This window comes from Tachypleus tridentatus, chromosome 7 (assembly GCF_004210375.1).
Source record: "Tachypleus tridentatus isolate NWPU-2018 chromosome 7, ASM421037v1, whole genome shotgun sequence".
NCBI classification, from domain to species: domain Eukaryota; kingdom Metazoa; phylum Arthropoda; class Merostomata; order Xiphosura; family Limulidae; genus Tachypleus; species Tachypleus tridentatus.
Genome location: NC_134831.1, coordinates 116,497,970 through 116,517,600, shown reverse-complemented (window position 1 = coordinate 116,517,600; position 19,631 = coordinate 116,497,970). Strand labels below are relative to the sequence as shown.

General features: G+C 35.6%; 1 protein-coding gene across 6 annotated transcripts in view; it reads left to right on the top strand.

The window, feature by feature from the left end:
* Positions 1-19,631, top strand: part of LOC143256456 (glutamate receptor-interacting protein 1-like) — a 76,527-nt gene extending 56,896 nt beyond the window's left edge. For 3 of the 6 annotated variants that reach the window (XM_076513709.1, XM_076513708.1, XM_076513714.1), the window contains 11 exons: positions 693-874; positions 1,115-1,315; positions 2,216-2,384; positions 4,130-4,347; positions 6,286-6,501; positions 10,541-10,685; positions 12,362-12,507; positions 13,930-13,961; positions 14,707-14,863; positions 15,649-16,328; positions 17,159-19,631. In XM_076513709.1, the coding sequence (XP_076369824.1) occupies positions 693-874; positions 1,115-1,315; positions 2,216-2,384; positions 4,130-4,347; positions 6,286-6,501; positions 10,541-10,685; positions 12,362-12,507; positions 13,930-13,961; positions 14,707-14,863; positions 15,649-16,328; positions 17,159-17,401 (2,389 nt within the window). In that variant the 3' untranslated portion in view covers positions 17,402-19,631. The remainder of the gene's footprint in view (positions 1-692; positions 875-1,114; positions 1,316-2,215; positions 2,385-4,129; positions 4,348-6,285; positions 6,502-10,540; positions 10,686-12,361; positions 12,508-13,929; positions 13,962-14,706; positions 14,864-15,648; positions 16,329-17,158) is intronic. The other 3 variants (XM_076513713.1, XM_076513710.1, XM_076513711.1) reach the window with 3 other exon arrangements.

The window sequence follows — 19,631 nt, the reverse complement described above, 5'->3', positions numbered from 1 at the left end:
TCATGTGGTTTATTGTTGTTGAATGATAGATGTGGATGTATGTTTCATGTGGTTTATTGTTGTTGAATGATAGATGTGGATGTATGTTTCATGTGGTTTATTGTTGTTGTTGACCTTTAGATGTGGATATATGTTTCATGTGGTTTTTATTGTTGGCCTGTGGATGTGGATGTATGTTTCATGTGGTTTTATTGTTGGCCTGTGGATGTGGATGTATGTTTCATGTGGTTTTTGTTGTTGGCCTGTGGATGTATGTTTCATGTGGTTTTTGTTGTTGGCGACCTTTAGATGTGGATATATGTTTCATGTGGTTTTTATTGTTGGCCTGTGGATGTGGATGTATGTTTCATGTGGTTTTTATTGTTGGCCTGTGGATGTGGATGTATGTTTCATGTGGTTTTTATTGTTGGCCTGTGGATGTATGTTTCATGTGGTTTTTGTTGTTGGCCTGTGGATGTATGTTTCATGTGGTTTTTGTTGTTGGCGACCTTTAGATGTGGATATATGTTTCATGTGGTTTTTATTGTTGGCCTGTGGATGTGGATGTATGTTTCATGTGGTTTTTGTTGTTGGCCTGTGGATGTATGTTTCATGTGGTTTTTGTTGTTGGCCTGTGGATGTATGTTTCATGTGGTTTTTGTTGTTGGCCTGTGGATGTATGTTTCATCTGGTTTACTGTTTTTGTCCTGCAGGTGTGGAGCTCTTAATGTTGGAGATCACATACTGGCTATCGATGGAACAACAACTGAACACATGACGATTACAGAGGCCTCCCAGCTTCTCAAGAACTCGCTTAAGGACGTCGTGAAACTGAAAGTTTTACCTGTCAATCAGGTAGTCAGCCACAAAGGCTCCGATGGCTTAACCAGCAGAGGTAATGGAATGAATTCTGTTAGTAGTACAGTGGGAGCCAGAGAATAAATAACAATCCAGTTATATTAGTTGTGTTTTAAACAGCTCCTGTATATGTATGTAACGAAAATTCGGGACTAAATATTATTCTTATAATTATTTTTATAGCATTTTGACAACTGCTAGTTTAGTAAACCACAAGACGCTATAATGAACCATTACTGTAGAATTATCAGTTCAATGTTCGTATGTTATTATGTAGGCTTCACGCCCTTCTCATGTGTAGGGCAATTGGGTTCAAGACCTACCCAGAACAGCTTGTCTTCCATTGGGAATAATGTATTTATTCCATCAAGGAAGGCACTTCCTGTATCTCTGCAACCATCAATCCAAGGCAGACTGGGTCGACAGCTGAGCAAAAGAAAATGTCCATCCAGTTCTCTGAAAACATGCTCTTCCAGTGGTAAATAAATTGTTGTATCTTTTATTTTACATTTTGTATTTCTAATGTTAAGTACGATTTTCATATTTGGGCCTACTTTAGAAGTGTTTGAACAGTTGATGATTTTTCTTATATATTCTCTCTGTAGAATGTGTTGAAGATACATGATATTCCAATAACTTCTATTAGTAGAACTATAAGCTTACAATTATTGAAACTAATTGTTAGCAGTTAATTCAGAAAGAAGTAAATCTTTCTGTAATTAGGTTTTTAACTGATTGGTTTGGTTTGTTTTGAACTTTGTGCAAAGCTACACGAGGGCTGTCTCCACTAGCCATCCCTAATTTTGCAGCATAAGACTAGAGAAAAGGCAGCCAGTCATCACTACCCACCGCCAACTGATGGGCTACTCTTTTACCAAGGAATAGTGGGACTGACCACAGCTGAAAGGGCGAGCATGTTTGGTGCGACGAAGATTTGAATTTGCGACCCTAAGATAACTGATAGGTCTAAATGTTTTGTAAAGTTATGGAGAACTTCCGTTGCTAGGAAGGAGTCTCTTGACATTTTCCATTGTTTGGAAGCTGTTGACACCTTATGTCGTTAAGAACCCGTTGACGCCTTCTGTTGCTGTGAATTTATTAATACCTTGTATTCTTAGGAATTGTTGACACCTCGTGTTATTCGATAGGTGTTGACACCTTGTTTTATTTGATAGGTGTTGATACCTTGTATTTTTTGATAGGTGTTGACACTTTGTGTTATTTTATTTCCTTATTGATTCTTCTGTATAAAAATGTGTGTGTGTGTGTGTTTTATATGTATGTACTCTAAAGTATATGTTTCACTTGTTAAACATGTTAAACAGTTTTGTTACTTATTTTTGTTAATGAAACTTGATGTTTTATCAAATATGCATAGCGACATGGGTGCCACCTCGTGGTCAACTCAGTTACACAGATACCACTAAAGTAACTATTCAGGCCGATCTCCGTGGACTAGGTTTTTCTGTGAAAGGAAGCGATTTTTCAACAGACTTAACGTCTTTTCCAGTCATCGGTAGAGTGGAACCTGGTGGCCCTGCTGAAAGGTAATCCATACATTACTCGACGAAGATATATTTTTATGTGAAAACTAATATCAGCAACAGGAGTAAATGGTGTTAATTATGAAAGGCAGACATGAGGTAACGGTTTATGTAAAGGTACATCCCATAATAGTTACTTACCTTCCATCAGTAGACCAATAAATCTGAAACAATTTCTCAATAATTACAAATTCTTAACGTTTCAAATTTTCATTTGAAATACCAAAACTTAGAAGATACGATCCTTAAATAAAGTTAGGACTGAATTATGACATTGACATTTGGAGAGAGCAGTTTGGAGTTGGTAAGGTCTATTGGAGTTATACTACTTAACTTTCCTTTGTAATAGTAATTAATTTTTGTAATGGTTCTGATGCTATTTTAATTTTATATATAATTATTCCTTTCTCTAGTACCTCTGAACTAAGTAATAAATGCTAACAGAACACACTGTTTAGGGATAACAAGGGACCTATTTGTAAATCTTGACTGTCCCATCCTCTAAGCAAAACTATTTATTATTTAAAAATTAAAGCCATCTCTCATCATTCATACATCTATCACTCTTTCTTTTCAACTCACTCAAACTTACTCTTACAATGTATGAAGGTTAACAACTCTGTTGTTACTGTCTCACAATGTGAGAAGGTTAACAACTCTGTTGTTACTGTCTCACAATGTGAGAAGGTTAACAACTCTGTTGTTACTGTCTCACAATGTATGAAGGCCAACAACTCTGTTGTAACTGTCTCACAATGTGAGAAGGTTAACAACTCTGTTGTTACTGTCTCACAATGTGAGAAGGTTAACAACTCTGTTGTTACTGTCTCACAATGTATGAAGGCCAACAACTCTGTTGTAACTGTCTCGCAATGTATGAAGGTTAACAACTCTGTTGTTACTGTCTCACAATGTATGAAGGTTAACAACTCTGTTGTTACTGTCTCACAATGTATGAAGGTTAACAACTCTGTTGTTACTGTCTCACAATGTATGAAGGTTAACAACTCTGTTGTTACTGTCTTACAATATATGAAGGCCAACAACTCTGTTGTTACTGTCTTACAACGTACGAAGGCCAACAACTCTGTTGTTACTGTCTTACAACGTATGAAGGCCAACAACTCTGTTGTTACTGTCTTACAACGTATGAAGGCCAACAACTCTGTTGTTACTGTCTTACAACGTATGAAGGCCAACAACTCTGTTGTTACTGTCTCACAATGTATGAAGGTTAACAACTCTGTTGTTACTGTCTTACAATATATGAAGGCCAACAACTCTGTTGTTACTGTCTTACAACGTATGAAGGCCAACAACTCTGTTGTTACTGACTTACAACGTATGAAGGCCAACAACTCTGTTGTTACTGTCTCACAATGTATGAAGGTTAACAACTCTGTTGTTACTGTCTTACAATATACGAAGGCCAACAACTCTGTTGTTACTGTCTTACAATGTATGAAGGTTAACAACTCTGTTGTTACTGTCTCACAATGTATGAAGGTTAACAACCTTGTTTGAAAGGTAAAATGGCCAAGCTGAAGACAGCGCCAACCTTCCCTAAACCTATGTTTGTGTCCTCTAGTTCCAAACTTTTTGCTACTGTTGTAAAACGATGTGTAAACAGTTGTTTTAATCTTTCAAAATATCAGTGAAATATTCTAACGTAACGATAATGTAAATGATTTTTGAACGAGTACAAATAAAGATAGTTTCACGTGCTGAAAGCCACTTCGTTTTTCCAGGACCGGCATCCTTCAAGTTGGTGACCGAGTGGTGGCAGTAAACGGCCAGTCTACTCAAGGGTTAACTGTGAAGGAAGTAACACAGTTACTCCATCGTTCTCGCCCGAGGGTAACACTTGACATTCAGTTTGATGTGGCTGAAGCTGTTGTGCCAAGTAGTGGAACATTTGCTGTTAAATTAGCAAAATCGAAGGGTGGATTGGGTATAACAATCGCAGGTGTGTTAAAATAATTTCTTTTTTTTTGTTTTGAATTTCGCGCAAAACTACACCAAGAATATCTGCGCTAGCCGTCCCTAATTTAGCAGTGTAAGACTAGAGGGTTTTTGTTTTGAATTAAGCACAAAGCCACACAATGGGCTATCTGTGCTCTGCCCACCATGGGTATCGAAACCCGGATTTTAGCGTTGTAAGTTCGCAGACATACAGCTGAGCCACTGGGGGGCAAGACTAGAGGGAAGGTAGTTAGTCACCACCACCCACCGCCAACCCTTGAACTACTCTTTTATCAACGAATAGTGGGATTTACTTTCACATTATAACTCATCCTCGGCTGAAAGGGCGAGCGTGTTTGGTGTGACGGGAATTCGAACCCGCGCCCTTCAGATTACGACTCGAAAACCCTAATAACGTGACCATACCGAGCCAATAATTTGTGTAAGAAGTTCTATAAAAGCATCGATATGACTTTGTTTGTTTTTGTTTTTGAATTTCGCGCAAAGGGCTATCTGCGCTAGCCGTCCCTAATTTATCAGTGTAAGACTAGAGGGAAGACAGCTAGTCAACACCACCCAACGCCAACTCTTGGACGACTCTTTTATGAACGAATAGTGGGATTGACCGTAACATTATAACGCTCCCACGGGTGAAAGGGCGAGCATGTTTGGTGCGACCGTGATTCGAACCCACGACCCTCGGATTACGCGTCGAACGCCTTAACCCATCTGACCATGCCGAGCCTGCATCTGTGTGAAATGAAATCATGTTATTGTAGCACGAATAATTAATTGTTTTCTTGGTCCTTACGTCAGAAATCGTTGTAGTAATAAGAGTTTCAAGATAAAACTAAGAATCTGTGAAATCGTTAACAGCGTCATCTATAGAACTTAAGTTTTATATTTTCCATTTATTATTACACGTTTTGAAACGAGTAAGTATTCAGATATTATCATAATCCTTAATGAAATACTGCCTGTCTTTCAAGTTATCCTCTGCATACAAATTAAGAAAAACAGTTTGTAGATTAATGCTTTCAGTGATAACAAAGGAAAAATAATATTAAAATAAAATATTTTAACAAGAATCTAATAAAATAAGACTGAGGAAATCTAATTTTTAAGTTTTGAAATACTATATACTTACCTTTAACAAAATAGTTAAATTCTTATTAGCGAACGTGGCATGGCCTGGTTGTTGGGGTATTTGACTTGTAATGTCATGATGGTCGGTGTCGTGACCACCATCTTTGAATCTGTTCATCCTCTTGGTTTTCTCTGGAATTTTGGTGGGGCGTCCGGAACGAGGGAGGTTAGCAGTTGATCCTGTTAGCTTAAACTTGGCAATTATGATTTGAACAGTAGATTTCGGCACATTAAGTTGTGTAGCAATACCGGAAAGAGACACACGATACTTATATTTTACAATAATTAGTTTTTTTTAAATCACTGGACAGTTGTTTCATGTTCGCCATGATGACCAAGCAGATAATGACGGAGATGGTGCTAAATTGCCGGAAGTACATTTTTTGCTGGTTAAATTCCAATAATTATGAACCCCGTGTCTAGTTCTGGAATGGTATAATGTAGTTTATTCGCTAAACTAAACAAAATTGTTACGGGAATATCAGTTTTTTCACACGTTTTGAAATGTACGAACACTTTCTGCTCCTCCTATGTTTGGTTATTTGTTTATAAAGTTTATTTATCGTTTAATTTACATAAAAATTTATGTAGATGTGTGTTAGTATAATATTTATAAAATAACATACTTCTATTAGCTTACTTGTGATACTTTTTAAGTTGTGAGCAAAAAACTACTCGGGATGCAGGGGTGCAAACACTTTCTGTCGTAACTGTATGACTAGCAAAAATAGCCCTGGAGTAACGTTGTTTTATTAGTTATGTCTTACTGATGTGTTTAATCTGGTTCATTCTCAAGTTCCAAAGAATCGTCAGCAAGGTGAACCACTCCTCATCTCAGACATTAAAAAAGGAAGTGTTGCCCATCGAACAGGAACTCTTCAGCCAGGAGACACACTGCTGGCCATAGATTCGGTGAGGATGGACAACTGCACCCTGGAGGATGCTTATGAGATCCTCAAGGTTTGTGACCAGATCGTCAAACTGAGAATACGTAAAGACGAAACCTTTTCTGGTAAGACTGGCAAAGTAATAGACTTTTGACCACCTTTCTTCTTGTACACATCTGATTTTATAAACAGATCGGAGTATCGTTATAGAAATACACTGAGGTAAACAATTCAGGGCTGTTCTGATTACATAAACAGATCAGAGTATCGTTATAGAAATACACTGAGGTAAACAATTCAGGGCTGTTCTGATTACATAAACAGATCAGAGTATCGTTATAGAAATACACTGAGGTAAACAATTCAGGGCTGTTCTGATTACATAAACAGATCACAGTATCATTATAGAAATACACTGAGGTGAATAATTCAGGGCTGTTCTGATTACATAAACAGATCACAGTATCATTATAGAAATACACTGAGGTGAATAATTCAGGGCTGTTCTGATTACACAAACAGATCAGAGTATCGTTATAGAAATACACTAAGGTGAATAATTCAGGGCTGTTCTGATTACATAAACAGATCAGAGTATCGTTATAGAAATACACTGAGGTGAATAATTCAGGGCTGTTCTGATTACACAAACAGATCAGAGTATCGTTATAGAAATACACTAAGGTGAATAATTCAGGGCTGTTCTGATTACACAAACAGATCAGAGTATCGTTATAGAAATACACTGAGGTAAACAATTCAGGGCTGTTCTGATTACATAAACAGATCACAGTATCGTTATAGAAATACACTGAGGTAAATAATTCAGGGCTGTTCTGATTACATAAACAGATCAGAGTATCGTTATAGAAATACACTGAGGTAAATAATTCAGGGCTGTTCTGATTACACAAACAGATCAGAGTATCGTTATAGAAATACACTAAGGTGAATAATTCAGGGCTGTTCTGATTACACAAACAGATCAGAGTATCGTTATAGAAATACACTGAGGTGAATAATTCAGGGCTGTTCTGATTACATAAACAGATCACAGTATCATTATAGAAATACACTGAGGTGAATAATTCAGGGCTGTTCTGATTACACGAACAGATCAGAGTATCGTTATAGAAATACACTAAGGTGAATAATTCAGGGCTGTTCTGATTACATAAACAGATCACAGTATCGTTATAGAAATACACTGAGGTGAATAATTCAGGGCTGTTCTGATTACACAACCAGATCAGAGTATCGTTATAGAAATACACTGAGGTAAACAATTCAGGGCTGTTCTGATTACATAAACAGATCAGAGTATCGTTATAGAAATACACTGAGGTAAATAATTCAGGGCTGTTCTGATTACATAAACAGATCAGAGTATCGTTATAGAAATACACTGAGGTAAATAATTCAGGGCTGTTCTGATTACATAAACAGATCACAGTATCGTTATAGAAATACACTGAGGTGAATAATTCAGGGCTGTTCTGATTACATAAACAGATCAGAGTATCGTTATAGAAATACACTGAGGTAAACAATTCAGGGCTGTTCTGATTACATAAACAGATCAGAGTATCGTTATAGAAATACACTAAGGTGAATAATTCAGGGCTGTTCTGATTACACAAACAGATCAGAGTATCGTTATAGAAATACACTGAGGTAAACAATTCAGGGCTGTTCTGATTACATAAACAGATCACAGTATCGTTATAGAAATACACTGAGGTAAATAATTCAGGGCTGTTCTAATTACATAAACAGATCAGAGTATCGTTATAGAAATACACTGAGGTAAATAATTCAGGGCTGTTCTGATTACACAAACAGATCAGAGTATCGTTATAGAAATACACTAAGGTGAATAATTCAGGGCTGTTCTGATTACACAAACAGATCAGAGTATCGTTATAGAAATACACTGAGGTAAACAATTCAGGGCTGTTCTGATTACATAAACAGATCACAGTATCGTTATAGAAATACACTGAGGTAAATAATTCAGGGCTGTTCTGATTACATAAACAGATCAGAGTATCGTTATAGAAATACACTGAGGTAAGTAATTCAGGGCTGTTCTGATTACATAAACAGATCAGAGTATCGTTATAGAAATACACTGAGGTAAGTAATTCAGGGCTGTTCTGATTACATAAACAGATCAGAGTATCGTTATAGAAATACACTAAGGTGAATAATTCAGGGCTGTTCTGATTACATAAACAGATCAGAGTATCGTTATAGAAATACACTAAGGTGAATAATTCAGGGCTGTTAACTAATCAAACATTTTAAACAGTTACAAGTGCTACAGTTGTTCGTGAGGTTATAGCAGTAGTATAGCCATAACTGATGAAAACAAAAACACTTACATGAGCTACCAAAAGGTTAATAATTATCAAGGTGTCAAGGCTGAAGTGTTAACTATACACACCTGACAAGGTTAATAATTATCAAGGTGTCAAGGCTGAAGTGTTAACTATACACATCTGACAAGGTTGATAATTATCAAGGTGTCAAGGCTGAAGTGTTAACTATACACACCTGACAAGGTTGATAACTATCAAGGTGTCAAGGCTGAAGTGTTAACTATACACACCTGACAAGGTTAATAATTATCAAGGTGCCAAGGCTGAAGTGTTAACTATACACACCTGACAAGGTTGATAATTATCAAGGTGTCAAGGCTGAAGTGTTAACTATACACACCTGACAAGGTTAATAATTATCAAGGTGTCAAGGCTGAAGTGTTAACTATACACACCTGACAAGGTTAATAATTATCAAGGTGTCAAGGCTGAAGTGTTAACTATACACACCTGACAAGGTTGATAATTATCAAGGTGTCAAGGCTGAAGTGTTAACTATACACACCTGACAAGGTTGATAATTATCAAGGTGTCAAGGCTGAAGTGTTAACTATACACACCTGACAAGGTTGATAATTATCAAGGTGTCAAGGCTGAAGTGTTAACTATACACACCTGACAAGGTTGATAATTATCAAGGTGTCAAGGCTGAAGTGTTAACTATACACACCTGACAAGGTTGATAATTATCAAGGTGTCAAGGCTGAAGTGTTAACTATACACACCTGACAAGGTTGATAATTATCAAGGTGTCAAGACTGAAGTGTTAACTATACACACCTGACAAGGTTAATAATTATTAAGGTGCCAAGGCTGAAGTGGTAACTATACACACCTGACAAGGTTGATAATTATCAAGGTGTCAAGGCTGAAGTGTTAACTATACACACCTGACAAGGTTGATAATTATCAAGGTGTCAAGGCTGAAGTGTTAACTATACACACCTGACAAGGTTAATAATTATTAAGGTGCCAAGGCTGAAGTGGTAACTATACACACCTGACAAGGTTGATAATTATCAAGGTGTCAAGGCTGAAGTGTTAACTATACACACCTGACAAGGTTGATAATTATCATGGTGTCAAGGCTGAAGTGGTAACTATACACACCTGACAAGGTTAATAATTATCAAGGTGTCAAGGCTGAAGTGGTAACCATACACACCTGACAAGGTTAATAATTATCAAGGTGTCAAGGCTGAAGTGGTAACATACATGACCATATTGGAACAATACAGACGTTACACACAATATACTTACAAGTTTCTCTGAACTTTAACTAGCATTTATATACAAAAGCCTCTCTTGATTCACTAATCATTTCTCTCATTATCCGTGGCTTTGCTTCCAAACACATGACCAACATATGAAAATATTTCTGCACCCCAATCATAGCAAGGAAAGAAAAACTTGTAAAGGGTTTATTGTTTAATTTCTAAACAACAATAGCACATCAGTAGGAAATTAACTGGATTTTATGAGACCTGTAACAAGTGTTTTGTATTATTTCTGTTGTATAAACCTAACATGTGATTCAAGCATATATCAAATTATAAATCTATTTCAACTAATTATACATTACTGACATGAAACAGTACACGAGTAAAATATTGTAATTTACTTTTATATTTGTACACTTAATTAAGTCTGTTTTAAGAACAACTTATTTAATAGCACTTAGTACTCATGTGTGTTACTTTTGTGTTGTGCGCAAAGTGTGCTTTCATCTTTCCTGAGAAATTAGTTGGGCCTGTTTTATCTAGTCATCTGTATGTTTTGTTAGAAGAACCTGATGTCTCAGGAGCTGTTGTTTATACCGTGGAGTTAGTGCGTCATGGAGGACCACTTGGCATAACCATATCTGGAGTTGAAGAACCTTTCAACCCTATAGTAATTTCAGGGCTAACAGAAGGAGGACTAGCAGAAAAGTAAGTTCTTGAAACTCTGCACTGTGCAGCCGTAGTGAGGACTTTTTGCACAACTTATTCGGCTTGGAGTATAGTTTGTTTTAAAACTATGATCTTAAAGGGTTTTATGAAAATATGCAATTGCCAGAAGCAAAATGTTTGTGTGCAGGTAGGAGTGAAGGTAGAAGTTATTCTGAGTGATGATTGGAAGCTTGGCAGTGAGGGCAGAAGTTATTCTGGGTGATGATTGGAAGGTTGGGGGTTGAGGGGAGAAGTTACTCAGGGTGATGACTGGAAGCTTGGGGTTGAGGGTAGAAGTTATTCTGGGTGATGACTGGAAGCTTGGCAGTGAGGGCAAAAGTTACTCAGGGTGATGACTGGAAGCTTGGGGGTGAGGGTAGAAGTTATTCTGGGTGATGACTGGAAGCTTGGGGGTGAAGGTAGAAGTTATTCAGGATGATGGCTGGAAGCTTAGGGGTGAGGGTAGAAGTTATTCTGGGTGATGACTGGAAGCTTGGGGGTGAGGGTAGAAGTTATTCTGGGTGATGACTGGAAGCTTGGGGGTGAAGGTAGAAGTTGTTCAGGATGATGGCTGGAAGCTTAGGGGTGAGGGCAGAAGTTACTCAGGGTGATGACTGGAAGCTTGGGGTTGAGGGTAGAAGTTATTCAGAGTGATGACTGGAAGCTTGCTTTCAGGGAAACTTTTACGTTTATAATGAAGTTAATCATAACCAACTTACATGCCCTATTTTTTTTACTTTAATTTCTTTGTATCATCTAATCAAGTCTTCCTTTTTTCAGCTACCAAATTTTACTGATATATTTATATTGGTTTGTTATCTTGGACTAACAAAATAAACTTAAACTGGGGAATTCCAAACTTATGAAAGTTCATTGGGAGTATAGATCTCTGTAATTCTGAAAGGGGGTTGACCCATCCTGTTGTGAAATCCATGACAGTACAATAACTTCTTATGCTTGTAGTTATAAACACTATGTAGGTAGATAAGTGCTCATCAGATGAAAACTCCCTCCTAAGATAGAACAGGGACCCCTATATAAGTGCATAGACCCATAAATATCATAGAATTACAGATATACAAATAGTACGGGTGTGTGAAATACACCAAGTTATATAAACATAAACAGCAACAGCATGAAGTATATAATATGTTAGTCCATTTTAAATATCAATTTTTGATATGCCTGTTTAAAGATAGTAATATGAAACTGGGATCAGAAAATGGATGAATAATTATGAAGAGAAAACACAAATGAAAGAAACGTCTTTTGTGAAGAAAGATGGAAATACTAATTGTGAAGCTATACTTATTCACTCATAGACAATTTTGCTTACTACCTGAGAGAGGATGGTTACTTTTTGTGTGTGTGTGTTATATTATTTATTAATCTGGCACTAATATAATGTATGTAGCTTTTCTCTTTTAAATACAATGGTTTTCAGGTCTCTCTAATTCTTGTATGTATGTCTTTAAAACTGACATCCTTTTTAGGACGTTAAAAGATGTATTTGATATCCATTTATCAACCTAACTGGAAGAGATCATAAGATACTTATGATTATTGGAAGGAATCGTTTGGTAAGTATTTTATACTTATAAAGAACGTTTGTTTCTTAAAATAAGAAATATGACTCGTTGTCCATCAGTCTGAAAATATTTGCTATGTTTCGATAGGACAAGAGCTATCCATGTGGGGGATCGACTCCTCGCTATAAATGGTCAAAGTCTGAGGGGAAAACCTTTGAGTGAGGCTATACTAATGCTGCAGAACTCAGGAGACATTGTTACTCTGAAGATATCCAAGACTCCTGACCAAAATCGTAATTTAATTTACTTTAATTAGTTATACATATACTTTTGATATATCGTATGGATAATTTTTTAAGTTTATATTAGTGAATTTCAGGTGATATATGCCAGTATACAGTAACACCAGATGTGTTGAGGTGTGGTTCTAAGATATGTTGGCATAAAATATTTTATACAAAATTATAACATAGCATTATAACATAATTTCTGCAATACCTACTGTGCTGCTACGTTTCCTTCTTGGAAACATTATAAAAGCATTATAAAACAAGGAGGTATACTGAGTTGTGGTATAAAATTGACCAGAAATTCACTCCTGAATATATACCTTGTATTTGTAATTTGAAACTTTAATAAGTTTACAGACTTGTGTGTTTCATTTAGCCCTATGTATATTAGTTTACTGAACAAATAAGAACATTTTAATAAGACAAGGTTAATGATTTAGGATCTCTTTTACATATAATAAGTTAGGTAATATTGTATAAAGTTACATACAAAAGGTTATTCACTCTTTATACTAACAGTTTGTATGTCCAATCTCCTTGCCTCAGCCATTTCAATGGCATGTGACTACATAGGTTCAAATCCTTCACCCATTTCTTGTCACAAATTTGGAGTTTGGTCATTTTGATGTTCCGTTGAAGTCTAAAGTTTATCTCTCTTGTAAGAGTTAATTTAAAAATCTTTCCCAAACGAAATCTTCCTATTATTGAATTATAAAATCATGAAAGGTACTGCATTCTGGCATTTTAAAGAAAGGGAAGTCTGTAGTGTTGAACTGCATAGTTAAAAAAGGGAAGACATGATTCTAACAATGATAAAACGGGCTACTTCATGAACGTGTCTGAGTTTCACACCAGTTTACTGTTTGTCATGGTGAGTAATGTATGAACACACTGGTGTAGTGCAGCAAAGTAGTAACTTATAAACCAAATAACAAACACAGATTTAGGTCTACAAAATCTGTGTTCAGTCTTCTCCCAAATATATATGTATGTGATACATAACCAAAGGAAATATGGTGTCACACTGAATGAAACGTAAATCTTTGCCAAAGTGATTTATTATAATTGTGTTTTTAAAACATGTCAAAAATGATACAGAGTATTTTTCAAATGAACCTATTGTGGCTGTATGTTAACAATATAATGGTAAGTTTAATGAACATTTGAGACAAAACAGAACAGGTGAACCTACACCCCAAGAGGCCATTTTACTCTCACCAATGTGCCACAACGACTTACCACATTTTTATTGATTTTATGTTAATAACATATTTATGCATGCAAAATAAATAAATAAATAAGTCCTTTTAACATACCTTATGGTATTAAGGGTGTTTTAGTTGCCATAAACTGTTAACTATGTTTTTCATTTTCCTGCACAAAATCAAACTCCACATGTGGTATATATTGTTTCTCTCTTTGCAGGAAACGAGGAATTAAAAACCGGAAAAGAGGAGGTACAGTAATCTCTTTGTGTAACAATATACTTACATTACTGAAACCAGTTAAATGATATAGGTCTTGTTACCTAATTTTGACATGGCTTTGTATTACAGTGTTTATTAACTCAAACTTACATTACTGAAACCAGTTAAATGATATAGGTCTTGTTACCTAATTTTGACATGGCTTTGTGTTACAGTGTTTATTAACTCAAAGTTACATTACTGAAACCAGTTAAATGATATAGGTCTTGTTACCTAATTCTGACATGGCTTTGTGTTGCAGTGTTTATTAACTCAAAGTTACATTACTGAAACCAGTTAAATGATATAGGTCTTGTTACCTAATTTTGACATGGCTTTGTATTACAGTGTTTATTAACTCAAACTTACATTACTGAAACCAGTTAAATGATATAGGTCTTGTTACCTAATTTTGACATGGCTTTGTGTTACAGTGTTTATTAACTGATATGGGTCTTGTTACCTAATTTTGACATGGCTTTGTGTTACAGTGTTTATTGACTGATATGGGTCTTGTTACCTAATTTTGACATGGCTTTGTGTTACAGTGTTTATTAACTCAAACCTTGATTTAAGTTGCTTTTTTTATTTATACCAACTTAAAATTTATATTTATTCTGATTTTTTATCCTGTAATAACAATTTATAAAACATAAACAACTAATAGTTAGAAGGTTTAGTTTTATTGTATTAAAAGTCTCGTGAATAATATATTTTCACTAACTTTATTTTCAAGCCACAGCAAACTGAGGACCGAGATGACTACTTGAACAATGTAAGGAAAACCATTCCAAGTGTAGACAGTGCTGTAGAATCCTGGGGCAGCTCAGACTTAGAGATTTCCATTACAGGGGCAAGATCTAAACAAGTTAACCAAACATCTGATAGTACAGGTATGAACAAGGGGAAGGGGCTGTGTAAAGTTATCAAGTGAAGCTTGGCTTACAGCCACCATGAAGCAGGGGAATTTGGGAGGCCACTAGAGACCCCCAGAAGCTCTAACGTTTGAGATACAATGAAGTAGACCTGCATAAACCATATTAATTGGCAATATGTATGTCCTTGGGCGTTCTACAACAGGAAGGGAATTCTGGTTTGCTCCCCATCACCTCAAGCCTTTGCAATGGACTATGTGACATACTGCAAATATGAACATTGTGCCATGTGGCTTGGTACAGGTGTAAGCAGCATACCACGTTACATGGTACTAGGTGATAGCTTTATTTTACCATATCAGCAACGTTTCAGTTAAAATTAAAACCCTGTATCTATGATACTTACTCTCTTCCATCAAAGACATTTCTATAACCTTAGAATTATACCAAACTGTATTGGAATGTTCTTAAATCTTTAGTAACTCAATTTCCTTTTATATTTTATGTTTCATTCGCTATTTCAGGATGTTTGTACAGTTCAAAGGTTAAATATAAATACAGTTAAGTGCATAAAATGTGAGAATTCTTGTATGCATTTTAGAAGAGATTCAGAAATACAGCTTAAACTTCAATCAATACTATAAATAGTTTTTGAATTTCAAACTACTCTACAAAGCAAACAAAAAAATCAATGCCAAGAATATAGGTATAATATAGAAATAAAGGAATGCATGTTGGGAGATAAGAATAGTAAATTTTATGATGTTCCTATTTATCTTTATCAGAAATATCCCTTTTTACAGTTCTCACAGGGTCATCAGTTAACCAGAACTTTGAGCCCAGTGGAACTGACAACAATTTCCAATCAAGACGATGGGAAGATGAAGACTGGGAACTGAACACCAATAGTAATCATAGTTTTCAAAGTTGTGGTAGCTGCTATTCTGGTGAGAAAGGAGCTGACTGGTCAGAAGACTCGGAGGACATAGAATCAGAATTCCAAGGAAGATGTCAGAGCATTATGGGAAGTGATCCAGGTTATCTAGCCCACTCACAGTCCCAGCTGTTGCACTTTCACGGTGAATTGCAGCCATCTTGTGAAAGTGTGTTTCGTCCAGTGTCTCGTGCTGTATCCATGGAACAAGTCTGTGAGCTTGTTAGTCAACCAGGCTTGCAACTGACCGGACAGTCAGATAGTGAATCGCAGAGGTACAGCACCTTACCACACGTGACCTCCAGAAGAGGCAGAGAACAGGTACATCAGAGTGTAGATGAAGCTGTAAGCTCTTGTCAGAGTTCTTCCACTGCCTCTGGACCACTTGAAATCCACAAAGTAATACTGTTCAAAGATCAGGTTTATGAAGATTTTGGGTTTAGTGTTTCTGATGGACTTTATGAAAGAGGGATCTACATCAATAAGATACGTCCAGGAGGACCTGCCAGTGTCAATGGTATATTAAAGCCTTTGGACAAAATACTGCAGGTTGGTATTACATCATTCAGTTAAATATAAAAGAAATGTTGCAGGAAAACTAATCCGTCTTTTTAATCTACAGAATTTGTGTAAATTAAATAGAATTTAATTTAGTTTCAGAGTATGTACTAGAAATAAAAACAAATAACTTTAATGTGCATTCACCATCGCACCACAGCGAATGTACGTTGTCTGATGGCAATTTTTAACCAGTTTTATAATAATTTCCTTGGATAGTTCAGTTTAGAAAAATGACAGCGAGAAATAAATATTTAGAAGAACAAATGTCCATCAGTATACCAGAAAAAAAAAAAAACTGACAAAAATCATAAACTCTAAAACAACTTCAGAGCACTCCCATTTGAAAATATAAATAAAAGAGGGCTTTTGTTTGTTTGTTTGGAATTTCGCACAAAGCTACTCGAGGGCTGTCTGTGCTAGCCGTCCCTAATTTAGCAGTGCAAGACTAGAGGGAAGGCAGCTAGTCATCACCACCCACCGCCAACTATTGGGCTACTCTTTTACCAACGAATAGTGGGATTGACCGTCACATAATAACGCCCCCACGGCTGGGAGGGCGAGCATGTTTGGCGCGACTCGGGCGCGAACCCGCAACCTTCAGATTACGCGCTAGGCCATGCCAGGCCCTTAAAGAAGGCACTATATCTGTTTCATGCAACCAAAACTGAAACTTAAACCCGCATCATACCTTGTAGAATAAAAAAAAATAGATTAAAAAAAAATCATGTTCATTATTAAGTATAACATCAGATTTTCCAGAGAGAGAGAATTTTAGTGTGTTTTAGGAAAGTTCCTACCATAACATTTCTTTTTTCTAGGTAAACAACACAAGGACTCAGGACTTTGACTGTTGTCTGGCTGTACCGCTAATAGCAGCCGCTGGAGACCGAATAGAACTCGTTGTTAGCAGGTCAGCGTATAAAAGTCGAATTTCTCTAGCAGACAGTACTAATGGAGGGGGTAGCACGTTTCATGGTTGGGTGGACGAAGAAGATAGAGAAAATTGTTCATCTCCTCAGCTTCCACCAGACGGTGGTGAAATGTTAACCAAAACTCTCTAGTTAACGTGAACGGGAATGGTTGAAGAAGTGTATAATTTTAGAACATTTACTGTAACTGAGTTGTTTTTTGTTGTTGCAAACTAGGCTTAAGGTGATGCATTATTTTAGAGGAAGTGTGGAAAAAGATTTTTTTTCAGTACTTTCCCGTGATAATTTTGGTTTTTAGATATCTGCTAAATAACTCTTTTGTGTATCTGAAATATGTTCTTATATTTTTAATTCATCAAATCTGTGTTCCGAAACGCAAATGGTTATAACAACTTTTAACTTCGACGAAACTGACACAAATGTCAGCATTCCATTTTTTTATATTTAACGCTAGACATTTCTGAAGTCATGAGTGAGTGACACATTTCTCATAAATAAATTCGTTTATAACATTTTCGTAGTTTAGAACAATTATATTAATAATTAAGGTTTGAAGAGCAAATATGTTCGAAAGAAAAACCAAAGTTTAATGGGACACAATAAAATACACACAACGTTTACTCTAAAATTGACTGTATAAAGACAAAACCGTCAGACAGTAAACAGTCTCATAAACTCATATATTTGGTGTTTCACTCCTGAAAACGACTAAGTAAGACATTAAAAAATTTAGTTTATGAGACTGTGTTAGTTTCATAATATCTTACTAAAATTTAATATATTCCAAAAAATAATAATGTATATGTTTTGTAAAAAATTCTTAATTAATTTTAGAGTGTGTGTTTTCTTATAGCAAAGCCACAGCGGGCTATCTGCTGAGCCCACCGAGGGGAATCGAACGCCTGATTTTAGCGTTGTAAATCCGGAGACATACCGCTGTACTAGCGGGGGGCGATTATTAATTTTAGATACTTAAGTTTACCAATCAAAAATATATCGGGCAATGAAGGATTGTTTCCCAAATATAAACGCATTCTAAGCCTTAGTATTCTAAACCCCATGTAAGTAGATATTTTATGTCTAAAAAATTAACTTCTTATCGGTTCCTCCTTTGGACTTATTAATGAACTAAACTCTAATGTGATACCAGGCCACAGGATGAAATGTGACATGGTAAATCCTTTGGACTTATTGATGAACTAAACTCAGATTTGATATAACTTCACATGATGAAACACGAAACGTGGTAAATCGTTTGGACTTATTGATGAACTAAACTTTAGTGCGAAACAAAGTAACATGATGAAACATGTAATGTGGTAAATCCTTCAAACTTAGATTAACTAAACTCAGATGTGATACAAGGTCACATGATGAAACACGTAATGTGGTAAATCCTTCAAACTTAGATGAACTAAACTCAGATGTGATACAAGGTCACATGATGAAACACATGACATGGTAAATCCTTTAAACTTATTGATGAAATAAACCCTGAATACTATTTACACACTATAAGTTTGAAATAGCAAATAATGCTACTGAAGTAACAGTCAGTTACTTTCATTCATATATGTTTTCACTGTAGTAATAATTTTCTTGTTTTGGTTGTACTTAACTTGGTAATACAATTACCTATATCTGTTACTTATTCTAAGTTATACTAATGGACAAGAGCTTTTAGTTTGTTTGTATGAAATACGAAACTACACAATGTGTTATCTGTAATGTGCTTACCATGGGTATCGAAACCAGACTTTTAACATTATGTCCATTACACATACTACTGAGCAACTGGTGTTTGTTTTAATATGTAAACGAAACAGAATCCCATATGTTAGATTTTACGTTTAAAAGTATACAAGGTTAGATTCCTGCATAGAGAACCTTGTGACTGTTACGGTCAAACAAATCTATTATGATATATAGAATATACACGTCTTATATCAGTATTCTTTTATGGTTTAAAATAATGGCTGATAAGACCATGGTACCTTCATACATGTACATATATATATTATTATGAATATTCATATCATAAACGAGCACGAAAAATATATAATTTTCTAAGAGATAAAGTTTGTTTTTTATGTTGTGTGAACTTCTCCTATCTAATCTAAGTTTTCTTTTTGCAAATAATAAAGTCGTGGATGGATATAGTAGAATAGATTGACTAGATGGTAAGGTTGACTTTCTTGTTTTGAATATTAATTATTTATTGCAAAATATTTAATCCATGATTTTTTTATCTTTTTTATTACACGTTTGAAAATGACTGTTTACAAGTATAGAATACTGTGTAGTGTTTGTTTTTGTACAGTAGAATGACTCACGTAGCAACAATAAAGTTATACTGGGATTT